Below are 19,373 nucleotides of genomic sequence, written 5' to 3'. Positions count from 1 at the left end.
TCCATAAAGAGCAGCTGTCTGGTCACATTTTTAACAGTTTCTTGAACATTCTCTACTAATTCTGATGGTGGAACACTCCCTGTTGGCCTGGTTTGGCTCTCTAGACGCTATGCCTGATAGTCGTAGTGTTGCTGCTGTAAGAAAACCGAAGAGGCCTGTGCGTAAAGAGTTTCCTGAAACATGGCTATGGACAGAGGAAGCAGTGAAGTAAGCGAGAACCCATTTTCTGGGCCATACTGGTGTGATGAGTTTTATTCTAGGTGTCAGTCCATGAAATGTTTTGTAGTCAGTTTATTCAAATGTATATAGTGTTAGTTTGGAAATATAACTCTCTGGACAAGAAGCCCAATTATGAAATCACTTTAACATCGGCTTAATCTAAGGTGGTCTTGCAGGATATTGAACTTTTAAATTTCACTGCATGTGATAATTAGCTATTTCTGAAAAACCTGTCTCACAAATTTGGTTGTCTTAGTTGGCAACACATTCAATGAACGTTTACCTGCCATACCAAAACGTGCCCGGATACATTTCCGAAAAAGTTACCAAGTTTGGTGGCCCTTGCTCACATATTAAAGAAAAAAGTTATAAACGTTTAAAACCTGCCAGGCAGCACTCACCCCAACCCTACCTACCAATGGTCTAGATAGGGATAATACGTCTTGAATTCATTGCTGTCTAAAACTCGGTGCTGTGTTACATCTGAATGCATGCTTAATACACCATTTCATGTTTTTTTTTTTTTCGCGAGTTATGCTTCATTCAAAAAGCACAACACCAGTAGGGAGACCATTGTCAAAGAACTGAAAAGAAACAAAGTTGTTAATAAAATTACAAATGTCATGTATGGCCCATCATTTTTCCTGTATGGGTTTCACATACATCTCTTGCTTATTTAGGAGATTCCTTTGTGTGATGACTCAAGAAGCTTGAGGTGGCCAAAGCCTTTAAAGAACATGAGGTTTTTCTTTTTTTGTGTGCGAAGAAATTCATGAAAGCAAATGTTTGTAACCCACCACATTGCTGCTAATATGTCTGGCAATTGACCACAATAAAGATGGTCAACAACTCATGAGTCTGATAGTTAGTCAACGCTAATAGTCATGGGGGACTTCGTGACATTATGATTTGCTACTTTCTTGGTGGAGCTTATTCTTCAAAGCAAAAGGACCGCCTGCCTGCCAGTGAAATGAGTGAAATGGTTAAGAATCTACCCTTGGCGTGTCAGTCAAACTTCCCAAGATTTCCAGCACAGGATGACTTGACATACTCGAAAGTTGCCTGAAGATAGTCGAAGATGATTCGAAGATATTCTGGACATGGTTTTACTGCCTAATTTTCACAGTGTTTGCAGAATTTTTTCTTCCAAGTTGGATCAATTATACATCTTGCTCCAAAGCTCTTCATTGTTAGGCCCACTTTCTGATGCCTGTACTTTAAAGTAGACCCTACAGTTTGTGATCAAAATGAGAGATGTTACTGTAATCTGTATGCACAGGATAACGCATAACTATAGCCTTATTGTGAATGGTCGTACTGGTCGTGGCTGTTAAGGATTTCATCTACACAATTATGATACGAACCTATTTAATGTTGAACATCTGTCTCTAAGTAAATAAATGTTTATGCGTGTATTTATTTACATATTTATTTATTGTTATGGGAAAGGTCACACACTTGTCGGTGAGTTGTTAAAAATAAACTCGTGCTGTAATTACCATGGACGTGATCTTGGGCAAGTTCTAAAAAATGAAACATTTCAGATGAATTTGAGCAGTGGTAAGTAAGTAAATGTATTTTATGGTATCTGTAAGGTTTATAGACAAAGTGTTGTTTTGTTTTTATTTTTTAAACAAAAAACTGATTTACACACATGAAAATCCATGTAAAAAAAAATTCCCAACCGTTAAGCATGTTTAGACAACAACACATGGCAGCTAACACAGGAGAGGTAACTAACTTGATCTTGTTACGTACGACAAGTAATGTGATGGTGATTGTGTTGTTAATTCCTTGTCCTTTAAAGTGCTCCTGGGACGAAAATTTCATTTTCCATCTTTTTGCATTTTCGTGTAGAATATGACCTTCTTACTCATGTTACCAAATTTCAATCCTTTACGGCGATTGGAAGTATTTTTTTTTAGCTTTTTATTCGAGATTTCACGGCCGCCATTACTTGGCCTTGTTCCGGAAGTTAAGGCTCAAATTACAGGAAGTGGCGTCATTGGCTCAACACGAAAAATTCCACATGGCTAATTTTCATATGGATTCTACTTCATAAACTGTATTCTGCTGTTGCGAACTAAATAACAGCAGAATATAGCTTATGAAGTAGAATCCATATGAAAATTAGCCATGTGGAATTTTTCGTGTTGAGCCAATGACGTCACTTCCTGTGACATCTCGAATAAAAAGCTAAAAAAAAATTACTTCCAATCGCCGTAAAGGATTGAAATTTGGTAACATGAGTAAGAAGGTCATATTCTACACGAAAATGCAAAAAGATGGAAAATGAAATTTTCGTCCCAGGGGCACTTTAATTGCTTTGATTCAGTCTTCTGCAGCATCTTATATCAATTCATCATATTTTCAGACCGCCGAAAGCGGCCGTTTTCGGCCGTGCCTCTGTCATCGTTTGCACGCCGTAGACCGTCAGGTGCTAACTTTCGTCGTGTCAACAATGTTCAATTACAAAAACGCAGGAGACCTGCCGAGAACAAGCCTACTAAGAAAAAGCCTGTATATGTGCGTAAAGAGTTCCCTGAAACTTGGCTATGGACGGAGAAAATGGTTGAGTAAGAAAGCACTTATTGCCTGCTGGCCTACCTCACATCATGAAATATTTTTTAGATGTTGAACTGAAATTGTTGAGAAGAAATTCCTACACGACTTGCATGGACTGAAAAATCTCATCTCTTAGACTAACTTTCTCAAGAAATATCTCCTTGGTTAAACTTCTCCTTTTAATTTCCCCAGTGTGAACAAAAACAACGTTTTGTTTTTAACGCTCATTTATAAGGTAATTGCCATTTTTTCTTGCCAAATCAATAAGCAGAAACTCAGTGGTTCTTGTGTAATATATTTACCATTTGGTTTGGAACTTGTATCATCACAGATACCCCAAAAGCATAACTTGATTTGCAGCTCTCAATGGGTAAATTAACTTGTGTTGTACTGTCACAAATGCACATGTATCTTATATAAAAACCTTAATTTAATGTCGTGGAAGGGGTTTAAACCATTTAAGAAGATTATTTTTATGGTCAAAATTTGTCAAAATTTACCAAGTATTGACGAAGTTATGGCACTCCTATACAGGAACAGCAGGTGATAGTAGCCAGTGGCACATAATTACACGAATCTACAACAGCTGCACAGCTAATGATCCGTGAAGAGCAACAAGCTAGCTAAATGTATTGCACAACAGGAACCCGCCCTGCAAGAACCTATGGACCGGCCCATGGATCACGTACTGCCACAAACAAGACCGCTGACTGCATTGGCTCGAGCCTAACTTTGCCTAAATTACATTTAGCCACGTGTTATTTTGGCTAGTCACAACTAATCTTGCAAACAGCAAAAGCTATGGCAATTGTGCTGCAGTTAATTTTTAACTCTATGAGCACCAAACATAAGAGTCATAAGCTTGCATATTGTTTTGCTCACGCACTAGAGCTGGTTCTGGATTAAACTTAAATGTGTTCGCATTAAGTTAAATAACTTGTACTGTATAAAATAATTTAATGTTGTTGAACACAGTCTTTTAAAATTGATGTCGCTTGTCAGCGCACTCTGAGGGACGGAGAAAAACAACTATGGCGCCGATGAAGCAACTATTTTTTTCATCCTATAATCTGTAGCTCTGGAAAGTTTCTGTGATATACATGTACATTTAAAAGTTCAGTCACTCTTGGCTTGCTTATAGTGTTGAAAATAAGTTGACTCCTTTCAAAATTTAGTCAGACGTGGTTGTGCACAGTGAGGTTACATGGGTTCTAACCGTGCCTCTGCTCATGTTTATCCAACCTGTTGTCTTCTTAGTTGAGAGAGATCTCAACGCAATAACTGATTTGACTTGCAATTTTTGTAGGTGGAATTATGTCTCCCATGCATTCAGCCTTTCTTTTTGGGATATTTTTGCAAATTGTAGTGAAAGAGACCATTTGAGTTAAAAAAAGAATGAGAAAACAGCTTTAAAATATGGGGTCTTTCCCTATCATTTGGAATTTATCCTACGTTAAAGGTCCTGTAAGGCATTTATTTGGAGCGGGAATTGAAGGCCGGTTTTTGGATGTGGCCTTGGATTCTTTTAGGAAACGTTTATCCCCTGTTTCTTGTTTCATGTGCAATAAAGGCCTATGATTATGGGTAAAAGTTTCCGTTTTTATCACAAAACGAAGCGTAAATCAGTGGGCAAAACATTGAAGCAAAGGCTAAACTATTGGAGCAACGTTTCCTGAAGGAATTCAAAGTCACATACTAAAACTCTGGTGAATCTGAGCTAAAATAACAAAACGCGATCTGAATTACATGCACTATAGGTTGGTCATGCCTCGTTTCCTTCAATTATTACCACATTATGATAATCCAATGCTTTTGATTTAATGACAGTGAGCAAACAGGAAAGACGGTTGTCACAGCCAAAGTTCCTGATACAATTACCACCTGGGTAGCCAGTGCCTTTGCCATGTCCGATTCAGCTGGCCTTGGTGTTTCTAAGCCTACCTCTCTCAAAGTCTTCCAACCATTCTTTGTTTCCATCACATTGCCGTACTCAGTGATTCGTGGTGAGGAAGTGTCCATAACAGCAACCGTCTTCAACTATGAGAGCAAGTGTCTCACAGTGAGTGTTTGATGATATACAATGTAGCAATATTCGCGTGAACCTTGAGTCTAAAGGCCGATTTAGAGGGTGCGACTTTCGCTTACAACTGTGGTGTGCAAGTCTTGTTGGGCATTGTCGTAGCATTTTAAGACATTTCAAAATCCTACAACATTTTACGTGTCGTCTGCGATAAGTTGTAGGTTTAGTTTACACGAAACAATTAGTATCGCGGGTTTGTTGTCAGCGTGTCGCAGACAACAGAGTCATACCGTCTAAATCGACTTTTAGAGATATTGATAGAGATTAAATGAATTTTGATCTCTGAGTGGACTTCGCCTCAGGAAGGTGCCCAATTATTGAGATGTTGTATGAGATTAGTAGCCTCCCTTGCAGGAACTCTTTTGGTTCGTCACGCAATGGGCGGAAAGATTGCGTGACGTGCCAAAAGACATTTGCGAGGGAGGCTATCTGTAACGATACAAATTGTTTTACATCGCAAGTCAGTTATTATGATCGTCTGGGAGGCTGTTTATCCTGACAAGGACTGTTTGGAATTATATTATTGACTGATGTTTCGACTATCTGAGTGGAGGTTAAAATCACAGCCGAGTGAGTTGTGTATCCTTAGATGATGGTATTAAGTCTCTTGGGTTATTGAAACTTCAGTCAACAGAGAGATTTAAAATCGCGTTTACGGCAAACGTGAAACGTGAGATTCGCGTTTGTGTTTTCTTGAAAAAATGAGAACATAGATGAGAATAGTGCAAAATAATTCTGACCATTTCCATCGTCAAAAAAAAAAGAGAAAAGAAAAGAGAAAAAGCATAGAAAGAGTAAACGTAAGATCAAATTTGCAGGCAGGTTAGGGTTTTTAAATGAGAACATAAATTGACCTAATTGGAATAAGTGAATGTCATGAAATTTAAGCAAATTAAGTTCCTTAAAGATAGGTGTTATAGGAGCATCGTAATTGAACTTGTTCACAATTCGTTAAACACGTTTTGTGTAAAGAGGAACGGACGTTTGACGGATGTCTTTTGTGTGCGAAACATTGGCAACTCAAACGAAGTATTCGTTGTCATAATATCATTCAGATACAAATATTTTATCTGTTATTACAGTGAGATGAAGTCTAATGATGTTTAGCAATGATCAGGGCCCATTTGTTCAAAGCCTGATGAAGCTAATCCTGGATTAACAGAAAGTTTGATTCCAGTTTTAATTATGAACCGATAAAAGATTCTTCGAAAAGATTTTTGTCCCTCAGTTTTGACTTAAACTTTTCTTTATCATTAGTTTAAAATTAGCTTTTGAAAACATTTTTCAACGAGTGAGATGAAAACCTCAATTAACTTTTTATCGTGGATTGGCGTTGATCGGCTTTCGAACAACCGGGCCCTCCCCAGTATTAGTTTATAAAAAATACAGATCATCCTGCTTGTGTTGGATGTCAGACTTGACTTCTTTGATGGGAATTACAGATGTATATCTTGTGGTTCAAATTTACCCTTGGTCTAAATTTTATCTTCCTATTGGTCTGGATATAGTGATGTATGATAATAAGTTTGAAACAATGGAAAACAAAATTCAAACCACGGATAAAATTGAACCACAACATATACTTAAGTCTTAAATGTCGTGGGTTAACCCACTCAGCCTCAATATCTACCTGTACATTCTTCTCACTGTCCTCCATATATTTCTTATGCCACTAGTTGGGAGATTTTGTATGAAAATCAAGGCATTTCATCTTTGGTGATTATTTCCTTTATTCTCCTGACATTGCAAGGAGAAAATAGATGTTGGTCACCACTGGGGCTTAAAAGGTTAATAGACCCTTCCCCAAAATGGCGACAACAGATTTGAATGAGTTAAAATTGATCTGAATGAAAAACTGATACCAGCACTTGAAAGAGCACCTTTACTTTAGTAACCTTGCAAAGTTTCAGCATATTAGGTGTTATATCAGCTTAGGAAATGTAAGATGAAATTTGACAAATTTACAGACGTTTGTATGACTGGGGAAAAACGTCATACCCCCAGTCATACAAACGTCTGTAAATTTTTCATTTTTCAACTTACATTTTCTCAGCTGATATTACACCTGATATGCTGAAACTCTGAGGGGTTACTAAAGTAAAAGTGCTCTTTCTAGTGCTGGTATACGTTTTTAATTTTCGATCGCCATTGTGGAGAAGGTTCTATTGCTTATGAGGTGTAGATACTTGATTTTGTTTTAACGGCTTGGTCTGAATGCTGTTGCGCTCTGGACGTTTTGTACAGATTCGCCTGGGATTGCAAGAGTCGTTGGAGTACAGGATAGTTTCAAATGCTTCCTATGACATTTGTGTGTGCAGCAATGAAGCAAAGTCTGTGCCTTTTAACATTGTTCCTAAGAAGTTGGGGCAGATTCCTCTTGCTGTTGTTGCTAAGGATGTGGATGTATCAGCCTGTGGACAAGATGTTCAACAGATGCGGCTTGGTGTCAGTGATGCTGTCATCAGGAAGTTACTCGTGGAGGTAAGCATGAATGAATGAATGAATGAATTCTTATATACCGCACATATCACCAAGTTACATGGCGGTTTACAATTCTATTGGGTGAGATCGGACGTCAGCATGTGAAGGCGCCTCTGGCAGCCGCTATCGGTCCATATTCGATCTCACCCACCCACCCACTTAACCCAAGCATGAGTGTGAAAGATAGAAGGCCAGACCACAACACCGGGAACTACGTCCCCTACTCTTGTGAACAGTGTGTGGGTTCTTTAACGTCCCACAAAGTGATCATGAACAAGGGTTGTGAGACGGGACCTACGATTTATCGTCCTCATCCGAGAAGACTAGAAAGTCTTACCATACCTGTCATGTAATAAACATTTTGGATTTTTTTTTTCTGTTTCTTGAAATTTTGTGGGGGGGGGGGGGGGGGGAGGGGATATTGCTGCAATTCATGTTTTTCTTGTTTGGCTGTCGGATTGGGGAGAATTCCATTGTTCAAGCAGAATATTTGCACTAATAGAGTGTGCAGCTTTAATAATATAAGTATTAACAGGATAGCATATTTAAAACGCTGAAGCCGTTACATCAGCATACCCTCCTTATGAACATTTGGACAGATCTTTTTTTCAAAGTGACAGCCAAATGAGAAAAAAACGAGAGGCTAGAGGTAGACTTTACTTGAGCCGTTGAATTTGAAGCTACAGTCCTCCCAAGGTACCAAAGAAAAAAAGAAACATTTAGATGTATGTGTCAAAAGCTGTCATGCGCATCTGGTTAACGAAGCCGCTATTTAAAATTAAAATTATTTTAAAACTTAAACTTACTAAACTTTTAATATTAAAATTTTACGGGGGTAGCTGTGGAAATTCACGACACGAAATGAATTCGAACAGCGGCCATTTCTAGACTTTTGGCCTCACGGCACATGTAAAAATAACACTTTGCAAAACATGTGACAAACTGGAAGACATCCTAAATTCCATAAACTGTGAGGGTGTCATTTTGGGCTAGAACGACAGTGGGTCGCTGCTTTCCAGAGATGTCAAGTGGATAGTCTGATTATAGAGATCCGTTGTTTGGATGTAACTCTTATGTATTAGGAACATTTCATTGTCATGGTATTAAAACCGAAAACCTACTTTTTTATCATAACGTCTTTTTTTAGCCTGAAGGAGTCCGCCAGGAGTACACCTACAACAGCTTCGTCTGCCTTAAAGGTAAATCATTTTTTTTAATGCAAGAACTGCCAGATGATATACTTAATGAATAAAATTACTCTTCAAAAGAAGAAGGAACAATGAGGATTGTAACTTATTCATAATATTGTCAAGATGTATTCCCTATGATTCTTCTTCTACAAAATGTTATTGTATTTTTTGGGGGTTACCAATATTGTTCATGGCGTTTTTGGTTTTACATAAGTAGCACTAATAAGGGTTCTTCATTTTGTGTTTTGACTTATGAAAGCTTTAATGACAGTTCGCCTATCAACCTGGTTGTATTAATGGTTAGTGGCAGTATAATTGTACAGAAAGTACTTGGAAGTAACCAGCGTCACAGCGGGGATTGGGATGCCTGTGGGAGGGGTGGAATACCCCATGTAGCTCTATTCAGAGAAGGCAACAGGGAACCTACCCCTCCGAAACGTGACCTGTTTTCAACTATTAATTATTACCTTGCGGAATAGATTTCCTGATTTCCTTTAATCTGGAGTAGTTTCTTTTCTAAGAAAACAGTGACAGGTACCTACACTCAGACTGAAATGCTGACGCAATAATCCCTTCACTACTGAGCTTTTTGTACTTTGTCAAGGAAAGTGAAACCCCCAAAAAGGGTGTGGGCCTCTTGGTTGGGTATCTTCCAAGATCCATGATCAAAAGAATATGTTCTCAGTTTGATGTGCTTATTTAATTTTTATTTTCTCGGAACAGATGAATCCTATTTCAACGACAGCATTGAGATTGCCCTGCCTCAGAATGTTGTCCCAGGTTCAGTTTATGCGGTGGTTTCTACTGTTGGTAAGTCCTATATCGTCATTTAAACAATGCATAGCTCAGACATACTTTATCTTGAAAATCCTCAGTGTTTACTGTTTATGTTATCTTGTAAGTGCAAAGTCGTTAAAAAATCATCCCACCCTATGGGCGGGTAGACACCAGATTACCCCCTCCCTCCCCCCGAAGATTCTTTTTTGTTTCTTGCAGGGGTTATTGTCGCGGGGGAATGGTATATACATTAGCATCCGTTTGACTGAAGCTCTTCGCCTTGCTTAAGAAGAGTCCTACTGTTGTTATAAATCATGCCTATCGTCGCGTGGTGATGCACTTTGTTTCGATGCTCGATTTATCCTCGATAATCGCTTAAATGTTTTGCAGAAGTCGTATTTATATCCAGCCTGGAAAGTTGTTGTGGACCTATCGGTCTACTATAACGAATAAACATGCTGTCGTGCTGAATTAGACAAAACAAGGAGTGACAGCCAGCAAATTTACTCGACTTCAAACTCAATTCGTGTCGAGGGTTCGTTTATTCCATTCTTCGACAAAAAAACCATGTTAACAGGACCATTCGTGCTGAGCAAACGGTAGCAAGTTTCCCTTTATGCATTCCTAAAGTTTGAATAATAGGTATTTGTGATGGGGCCAATTTAATAAAATATTTACACTTGTAAGTAACAAAATTATAAAGCTCAGAATCTGCCAACAATTTTGCACCCTTGTTAAGGGACTGCAAAGGTTGAGGACTTAGTAAGTCCCGAGTTTTCCCACTCGTTTATATTCTGTTCTTTGCTAGGCGATCTGATGGGGCCAACACTGAATGTGGAAAGCTTACTAAGACTTCCTTATGGCTGCGGAGAACAAAACATGGTGAACTTTGCTCCCAGTATTTACATCATGAAGTATTTGTCAAGTGTGGGACAATTAACCCCAGCTGTGGAAAACAAAGCCAAGAATATCATGACAACAGGTGTGATGCTTGTTTGTGCGTGTGTATATTAGCCATTGTACCTAACAAGAGCGTTTCTTTATCCCTGTTAACACACTGTTTGATAAAATGTTTGCACACATCTGCAGTATTTTTGCTTCCCTCATTTCTAGCTTTAAACAGGAAGTTCCGATATAAAAGGGGCCTGGTCTGGCCATTCTCACTTACAGGTAACAGTCAACAATCAGAGCATAAACAACTGACAAACAACATTGTCTTTTTCTACAGCCCTTACAGAAAAAATTGGCTTAGTTTTCAGAATAAACCCTGTTAAACAAATTAGAAGTTGATATCTATATTGTGGTGATATTATGAAAATTCGACGCATGGTTTTTCAGGGGACGCTTGAGTCAACAACTTGTCACGACTAAACGACATCTAAATTTGTATCTCACGCCCACAAAGGTGTGAAATGAAGGAGGGGCTTGTTCTTTCATAGTGGAACTTCTTGTTTTTGAAGCGTAATCATGAAAAGATTACCGAAATTTGCATTGAAAATTATTGCAGGTAATTAGTAGTGCTACCCCTTAAAAATAGCCCTTTGCAAAGCAGAGTTTGTATTGGACGGAATTCATCTGCTGTGAGTTAGAAAAACGTTGTGTGTAACGAGGGAGCCTCTTCCTGAAGTTGAGGCCAGCCTCGTAGACCAATAAGACATTTCTTAGCGTGTTCTATGATGGTATTTGCAGTCTTTTTCTTTTTTTATTTCTGGTTGTGTTGTTTAATAATTTGGCGCGTTGTTCTTGTCTTTCTATCAGGATATCAAAGAGAGCTTACTTACAAACGTACTGATGGATCGTACAGTGCTTTTGGAAATGGTGATCCAGAAGGAAACATGTGGTATGTTGGCCGTTTAGTATGTTTGTAATATTAGTTTGCAGTGTCCTAGTCAGTGTTTGCTGATAGTGTTGTAACCAAAAGACCAAACACAGCCCGTACCACACTCCTTCTACAAGAAGAACTGTGCAGCACCAATAGGAGGCACCGCCTTTAAGCTTTAAGGGCGGTGCCTACTAATACCGAGTGGAGGCGCGGTGGTGTAGTGGTTAGCGCGTCGGACTTTCGATCGGACGGTCGGAGGATCTGAGGGTCGTTGGTTCGAGGTCAGATTGGTCTCTTCATTGCTGTGTTGTTTCCTTAGACAAGAAACTTTGCTCCACATTGTTTTTCTTCACCCAGGTGTATAAATGGGTAACGGCGACATACTGCTGGGGCTAACCCTGCGATGGACTAGCATCCCATCCAGGGGGGAGGAGCAATACTCCTAGTTGCTTCGTGCTACAGAAACCGGGCTAAGTTCCGGCCGTGTAGGCCCCTTAGGCTCTTGTGCGACTTTACCTTTTACCTACTAATACCGAGGTATTTTTGCGCGGTTTTTGACTATGCGGGAAAAGCAGACTTTAGCAAGGGCTATTGGAATCCAAAAAGAAAATTGGGGGTAACCGCGCATTTTTTAGAGATAATTTAGCGACAATTATTCTACAAAGCAGTAAAATACAAAGCCAAATTGAAGCTTTTTTATCGCTAAAAAAAAAATGCATGGTTTCCCCCAATTTTCTTTTTGGATACCAAAAGCACTTATTAAGTTCTGCTTTCTCCGCATAGTTTTAAACCGCGCAAAAATATCCCTGTATTAGTAAGCACCACCCATAGGAAATCCGAGTATCACGAGATGCGCAGAACGTATGCGCAGTAACAATAGTAGGCACCGTTCTTAAAGGGCGGTCAATCATGACCAATCATTGATGTGATTGTGCCTCTCTCTCCAGGTTAACAGCCTTTGTCCTGCGCTCATTTGCTCAGGCGCGGCCCTTCATCTTTGTCGATCAGGACGAACTGAAACAAACCTCAAACTGGATAACCAGGAAACAGCAAAGCAATGGCTGCTTTCCCAAGTATGGAACGCTTTTCAACAAACATCTGAAGGTTTGTAACGAAACAATAGGCCAGATCCGAGTTGCTGTGAACCTCATTGTGAACGCGAGGCTTAGTGCAAACTTTTCATATGAAAATTAGTTTTGTTTGCATATGAATGGAAACTAATTTTCATTACAAATACTTTGCACTTAGCCGCGCTTTCATAATGAGGTTCATAGCAACTCGGAGATGGCCTATTTTCATAACGCTTATTAGCCTGCGTGCGCGCGAAGCGAGGGAGTCCGAGGAAGCTTTTTCCTTTCCTTCTCCTTGTCCGCGCCTCCCTCGCTTCGCGCGTGTGACTGATCATGATTCCCCGCTTTCCTTCCCCCTTTTAGCGCCTGCCACGCAGGCCACGCGTATTTCCAGGAGTGAAAAGTGTAAAAACTATACCGTTTTTCAGGCCACTTAATTTTTGTAAATGATTATCTTTCTCGGGCGACAGTCACGCTTATCCTAAATGCTTAATGCGTAAGATGAGTTTTTCTTATTTTATACTATGAAGAGATCATATCGTAGTCTCTTGGTGCTATACATCTGTTTGCATGTCTTTACCTGGAATTTACTGTTGCATCCTTAAAGGGGCATTGTCAAAACAAGCATGGAGACATTCTTAGTAGACAGATTTTTTTAGTGACTTATTAAAAATACATGCAATGAACCAACATGGACAAACTGACGTATTTTTTCATGTTACAATCGATTTGAACATTAGCCGTCCGCAGCCAAAGATAATAAGACTAGTTTCGATGTCCTAGTGTAATTGTTTCTGTCTATACAGTTGTTGTTATTTTTTTCCTATACGAAGTGAAACTAAAACTCGATGATATTGCTTTTGTAAGTGTCAGGTGGTCAATTACTTGATAGGAGAGCCAGGATGCTGATGATTTTTTGTTGTTGTTGTTGTTTTTTTTTTTTTGTATCGTTCATGTTTTAGGGTGGAGTAACAACAGAAGCCACGCTAACTGCTTTTGTTGCAGTCTCTCTCATGGAATCTGGCATGTCACCTCAGGTATGACACAAATACTTAACTTGTTATGTTATTTGCTTTCTGGAAAATGCAGTCATGGACTTTCCTCAGAGACCGGCGCAGCCGAAAATTTCTGGCTGTGAATCGTTAAGGTGGCTCACACTGGTCTCTAGCACTTCCCAGCACTTTGAATTTGATGGGTCATTTCTACCACACTTAATCAGTTGATACTAGACAAGTTGTATCAAAGAAATGCCTAGACATTGGTCAACAAGTGAAGGTCATTTTCTCCCACTTAATGAGTTACCATAGCAACAACATAACCTGTTAAAAACAGCCCTATTTTAAGCTTTAAGTGGTTATAACTAAAAACGAGCTCGGTGACGCCCATTTTTTACTATCGAATTGTGATAAGCATGATACGACGCACATTTTTGCAAAGTTAAAAAAATTGTAGGAAGGGGTTCATAGCCACCTTTACATTCTCGGCTCTGCAAGTTATGAATAATGTACACTTGTTTAAGATTTGTTTACTTCTGTAAATAGTTTTAGTATCTTAGATTGCTTTGTAGTAGATAGGTGTCCTCAATTAGCTTACCGTGTAACTAATTACATCGACACGTTAATAAAGCCAACTGGCCTGCCTTTCCCCAGTTTTAGTTTTCAAAAAAATGTTATGTTCAGTTTGTATATTTCGTTCAGTGATTTGCAGTGTCCCCAATTGACAATACTTCGCCCCTTAAATAAGGTTATTTATTTATTTATTTATTTATTTATTTATTTATTTATTTATATTTTTACAGAATCGGGTCATCCAACTTGCATTGAACTGTCTAAGGGCTGCGACTTCAATTCAGATTGATTCATACACATTAGCTCTGTTTTCGTATACTTTTACCTTGGCCAAAGATCGCAATGCCTTTGAGTTATTCAGCGCACTTCAACGTAAGGCGATCAGTGAAGGTTAGTACACCCATCTAACGCCGTCGAGTTAGTTAGCAGGGTACTTGGGAGTTAAAGCTGGTTTGAAGAACCAAAATGTAGAAAACTTCATCATTTTTTTGCAAATTTGAGCTTAATAAAGGCAAATCACAATATCAGTGATTGTTATTCAACACATTGTAACACTGCCCGAAAATGGTCATGGTGAAGTCAATATACGTCGTCCGCACATAACATATATCCTGCGATATTCGTAATTTCGTGTATCGGAAAAAAAATGGTAGAGCGCTTTCAAACTGTAACGACCTCGCAAGTAAGTGAAGTGCACCAAATTATTAACAACGCTGTTTCATGAAACACAAAGAAGGCAACCACGTTTGCTGTCAAGATTTTTTTTTTTTTTTTTTTTTTTTTTTTTTTGTAATGTAATGTATTTTGTAATGGTTATTACAAATACTTTTACTTGGTGCGGGCTGGCACACAAATGTGCTGCGGTTTCAAGGTGCACGACCTGGTCACGTGCGAGTCGAAAGTCCAAGTTGTTTTTTCCCTAGGGAGTTAGTGAGTTTTGACCCATGGCACGTGACACGTTCTCCGCCAATCGGAAATTCGAGTTGGGAGGTATAACAATATTATATAACTTAAAATGTTACACAGATGGATTGATGCACTGGGAAAAGGACAAGGAGGGAACAACCGCAGCACCAAGGGAGTGGTTCTGGTGGCGGCCATATTACCGCGCGCCAGCAGCTGATATTGAGATGACCGCTTACGCTCTGATGACTTATGTCCTGGGTGCCGAGGAGGATCCCTCGCTGATTGGTCAGGCCATGCCGATTGTCAGGTGGCTTACTAAGCAGAGAAACGCTCTGGGAGGATTTGCATCCACACAGGTCGGTACACACACAGGGCACCCAAGCGTCGTTCAGCCGTAAGAATAGGAAGCTTTAGCAACGACGACGTTGACGGCAGCGAAAACGTCAAAATGAATTTGCGTTTTTTTAAACGCCGTCGCGATTATTCCAACTCGCTTTAAATGTCAAATATAGGTGAAATTTCCTGGAGTTGAATTCTTAGAGACCGCAGCCAAGTTTAGAAAGAGAAAGAAAAATTCGTCGTCGTGTGTTTACGTCCTCCATAAAAAGTCCCATCAGGAAATGACGGCAAAGAATGTACCAAAAAGTGTAATGCACGTGCAGAGTTGTTGCTTTGGTTATTAAGCCCATTGCTTTTTTGACGTTCTCGTTGCCGTTGCCGTCGTCGTTGCTAAAACTCCCTAATAATGTTGACTCTTTACCCTTACACATGGCGAAAATAATAGGAATTTTACGCGTTCTGTAGAATCTTTACTGAATGTAGTTACAATCGCAATCATACTGGAGTGCATTAAAGGGTTTTTACAATAGAGTAGATGAGTAATGTGGCAAATTTGCTCAAACGTTTTCCTGAAGCAAAATGAAAATGTTACCATGAATGTTTAGTTCGCTGAGTTTAAAAGTTAGTTACAGTTTGTAGCGCAACGTTTAAGTCAAAACACACCGACTTTATCTCTGGTTTTGTTTGGAAGTTAAAAGCCAGCTAAAGTAACCGAATAAGTTGGGTTACCTTAGGTGGAAGCCTTTAAGCTTTTAACTTTCTTGGTCATTAAAGTAAGGATGAAAATAAATCTGTGCGCAAGAGCAGAGCAGTTCGTTAGCAGTTTTCTCCATATTTGTACCAAAGTCGTCATTTACGCGTTTTTGTTTTGTTTCATTTTTCCAAATGGAAAAGCGGGAGAAAGTACATAACGAAAGGGGCTTGGAAGACTTACACTTTGCTTAGGCATCTTCACAATTTACAATAATTATGCCAACAATGAAAAAGAAATTATTTTTAGATACAATGGGGAAAAAAGCGATAGTTAAATTTGTAAATTTGTATAGCGTATAATTCTATGACGAGATGCTCAAATGCGCTTTACAGTATGGGGACACCCTCCAGATCGAATTGGAATTTGAAAGTGTTGGTTTTTGAGGAGAGGGGTAAACCGGAGTACCCGGAGAAAAAGCTCCCGGAGCAAGGACGAGAACCAACAACAAACTCAATCCACATATGACACCGAGTCCGGAAATCGAACCCGGGCCGCATTGGTCAGTGGGAGACGAGTGCTCTCACCACTGCGCCATCCCTGCTCCCCAAAAGTTGAAGATACCAAAGGAAGGAAAGAATTTTATTCAGGCCCTCACAGTTAAAACTGATATATTTCTGGTTATCTCTGTAGGACACATGTGTCGCCTTACAAGCTTTAAGCAAGTATGCCAAACAAGTGTACTCCAACACCACGTCACTTACAGTTCGGTTTGGAGAGGAAAATGACCAACAGTTCAGCCAGACGTTCAACATCACAGATGATAACAGACTGATCTCACAGAGAGCCGAGGTGAGTAACACACACAGAGCTCACGTTTGACAGTCGTTATCTCAAACCACGAGTCAATTTGTGGAAAACAACAGCGCTGCACGCAACTAAGAAACTTTTTAAACGATTCTGTTATGGCGTTAGATAAACTTCACCGTGGTTTTTTCAGGTTTTATTGCAAATCAGACGTGAAATAAATTGTCTCACGAGTTATTACATCCGACAGGTCCCTTCAAGCATTCTGCCAATCAAGAAGTTACCAGTGGAAGTCAATGGAGAGGGCTGTGCTTTAATGCAGGTTTGCGGCTCGTTTTAGTTTTGTTTAGTTTGCTTTTAGTGCATGGCACATTGTCAAAACAATCACATAAAAAATAGTAAGTTAACCAAGTTTGGTTATGTTTCATTGCGTAGTAACCAGACTGTGACCTGTCAAATGTCGCCCAAATTCCATACAAACGTCTCTTATTCTGAGATAGCGTCCCCCAAATCCAAAGTCTCTAATTTTTTCCGAGTTTTGAAAGCCTTCTACATGGTTGCAATCTAACGACAGAACCTCAAACTTGGTAAACGAACTTATCTTAATGTGATCTTGCTTGTGAAAGACTCTAATTTCTGTTTAAATGAAAATTTAAAAACTCATCCCCAGTTTCCATTCGAACTTCGGGACTGTTTTGAAGGTGATACCTATCCTGTTGTATCATTGTAGGCTGACGTATCATATAACATCCCAGATGTCGTCGAGGAGCCTGCGTTTGACTTAAAAGTGACACTCAAAGCTTCTGAGGATGTGTCCGAACCCCTCACTACAGAAACTGGTGAACTGCTATGTATGCCTCTGGACATGTTCATCTCTGCCAAGTAAGATGTTACTAATAATAATAATAATAATAATAATAATAATAATAATAATAATAATAATAATAATAATAATAATAATAATAATAATAATAATAATAATAATTTAAGAGGAAGCCTCCAATCACCTGACGGTGGTTTTCTGGAGGGTCCTCTAAAATAAAGGTTAAAAATGCATTAAAATAAAACTTAAAAAACAGCTAAAAACTGGGACACAACTAAGGTTCAACTAAGGTTACCAGTTACTGGTAACAGAACGTTAACCTTGTAAGCAACCACAAAGAAGTAAGTTTCAGTGGAAGCAAAGTTTGTTCGTTCACTTCTAACAGCCTGTTATTTAAGGAAAGCTTGAAAAGCGTGCGTGGAGGCCCGGTAACGGTAGTGGTTAACACGTCGGACTTTCGATCATACGGTCGGTAGATCGGAGAGTCAATGGTTCAAGGCTTGGTTGGTTTCTTCGTTGCTATATATGTTATTAACCTCCTCTTCTGTATAAATGGATACCGGCGACTTACTGATGGGGGTAACCCTGCGATGGACTAGAATCCCACCCAGCAGGGGGGGGGGGGAGTAGCAATACTCCTAGTTGGAAAATCGTAGTGCGATTTTACCTAACCTTGCCTTAAACTGCACTCAGCTCTAGTGATTTTCAGCTCATGGGATATTTCTTCCAATGCCAACCCCTCTAAACCTAGCCTCCCTCGCAGACGCTCTTTTGGCTCGTCACGCAATCTTTCCTCCCCAACGGAAAGATTGCGTGACGAGCCAAAAGAGCGTCTGCGAGGGAGGCTATTCTAAGCCCTCAAAGTATGCCCCGGAATTTTACAGATTCAGGCCAAGTTAATGACAGTAAGAGTGTCACTCGCTTACAACCTTTCAGCTGTTTATCATGCAACTTTCTGTATCTAATCCAAAGGATCACAACAGTTTCGAACACATGGTCTGTGATGTCTTTGTTTCATTCAAGTTGCTTGTTTTTCACTTCTATTTTTGTTCTTAATAAACAACAACAAATGTTTGAAACAAGGTACTTACCTAACGCATTAATTAAACGTTCTCTCTCTGGGATATCTCTCCGTAAGCGTTCTTTCGGGCTGATTTTTTCCTTTCCTCGTGGTTTAGCTGGCTGAGGGAAGATTCATCCAACATGGCGGTTATCGATGTGAAACTCGTGTCCGGATACGAGCCCGATGAGGAAAGCTTGCGCAGGGTAAGCCTGTTTTACTTTCCCCTACACATCTTAGATTATCGCTGGATGTAGAATAAATACCATATTTGGCGGCAAAATACGCATTACCTAATAGCTATCCCCGAAAAGTCTTGATTGGCGGCGGGTAGGCGAGGCGCAAGCGTTCGTAGCGCTCTTGTTAGTTTTTGATTGGATATATTTAACAATTATCCTACGAAATCGCGTGGAATATCGCCTGATACTGAGCCGACAAGGCCCCTAGGCCGAGTTGGCTAAAATCAGGGGATATTCCGGAAGATTGAGCAGGATAATTGTCTTATTATTCAACACATTGATAACATAGCACAGTTTAGCGCAGTTATTTTCAGAAAAACTGGAGACGATCTTTATTTTGCCATTTTTCTCCCCGACACGCTAGTTACGTATATCGCAGGATTATCTGTTGACTACAAACGATGAATATTCAGTGCACCAATGACCATGTCCATACTTGGACAGTGTTACAATGTGTTCAATAATAAATCTCATTAGATGTTTTGGTGGGTAGCGTCGCTGTGTGTGTTTACGAGTTTTGTTGTATTAGTCAAAATACAAACAACGAGTAAACACAGCTAATAAGAGATTTATTATCCAGCAAAACGTTTTTATAACAAGGGACAAAAGGAAACTATGAGAAAAGGCGAAATGAGTTTTCTACTGTACGAATAACCACCAACTGGAAGTACTTGTGTACAACACTGTGTATAATTTGACTGACAACTGGATACTAATATGATAGTGTACAGTTGTG

General features: G+C 39.5%; 1 protein-coding gene across 3 annotated transcripts in view; it reads left to right on the top strand.

Moving 5' to 3' along the window:
• LOC146456171 (pregnancy zone protein-like) overlaps positions 1-19,373 on the top strand; it is a 59,189-nt gene that overhangs the window by 30,814 nt on the left and 9,002 nt on the right. For 2 of the 3 annotated variants that reach the window (XM_085093464.1, XM_085093466.1), the window contains exons 19-33: positions 2,594-2,795; positions 4,612-4,843; positions 7,109-7,345; positions 8,493-8,544; positions 9,259-9,345; positions 10,121-10,294; positions 11,071-11,152; positions 12,082-12,238; positions 13,167-13,241; positions 14,003-14,162; positions 14,799-15,034; positions 16,402-16,560; positions 16,766-16,837; positions 17,246-17,397; positions 18,517-18,604. In XM_085093464.1, coding sequence (XP_084949590.1) covers positions 2,594-2,795; positions 4,612-4,843; positions 7,109-7,345; positions 8,493-8,544; positions 9,259-9,345; positions 10,121-10,294; positions 11,071-11,152; positions 12,082-12,238; positions 13,167-13,241; positions 14,003-14,162; positions 14,799-15,034; positions 16,402-16,560; positions 16,766-16,837; positions 17,246-17,397; positions 18,517-18,604 — 2,165 coding nt within the window. The remainder of the gene's footprint in view (positions 1-2,593; positions 2,796-4,611; positions 4,844-7,108; positions 7,346-8,492; positions 8,545-9,258; positions 9,346-10,120; positions 10,295-11,070; positions 11,153-12,081; positions 12,239-13,166; positions 13,242-14,002; positions 14,163-14,798; positions 15,035-16,401; positions 16,561-16,765; positions 16,838-17,245; positions 17,398-18,516; positions 18,605-19,373) is intronic. The other variant, XM_085093465.1, reaches the window with a different exon arrangement.

Source organism: Pavona decussata, unplaced genomic scaffold, assembly GCF_977016875.1.
Source record: "Pavona decussata unplaced genomic scaffold, jaPavDecu1.1 SCAFFOLD_260, whole genome shotgun sequence".
Taxonomy (NCBI): Eukaryota; Metazoa; Cnidaria; class Anthozoa; order Scleractinia; family Agariciidae; genus Pavona; species Pavona decussata.
This window is presented reverse-complemented; position numbering and strand designations above follow the sequence as displayed.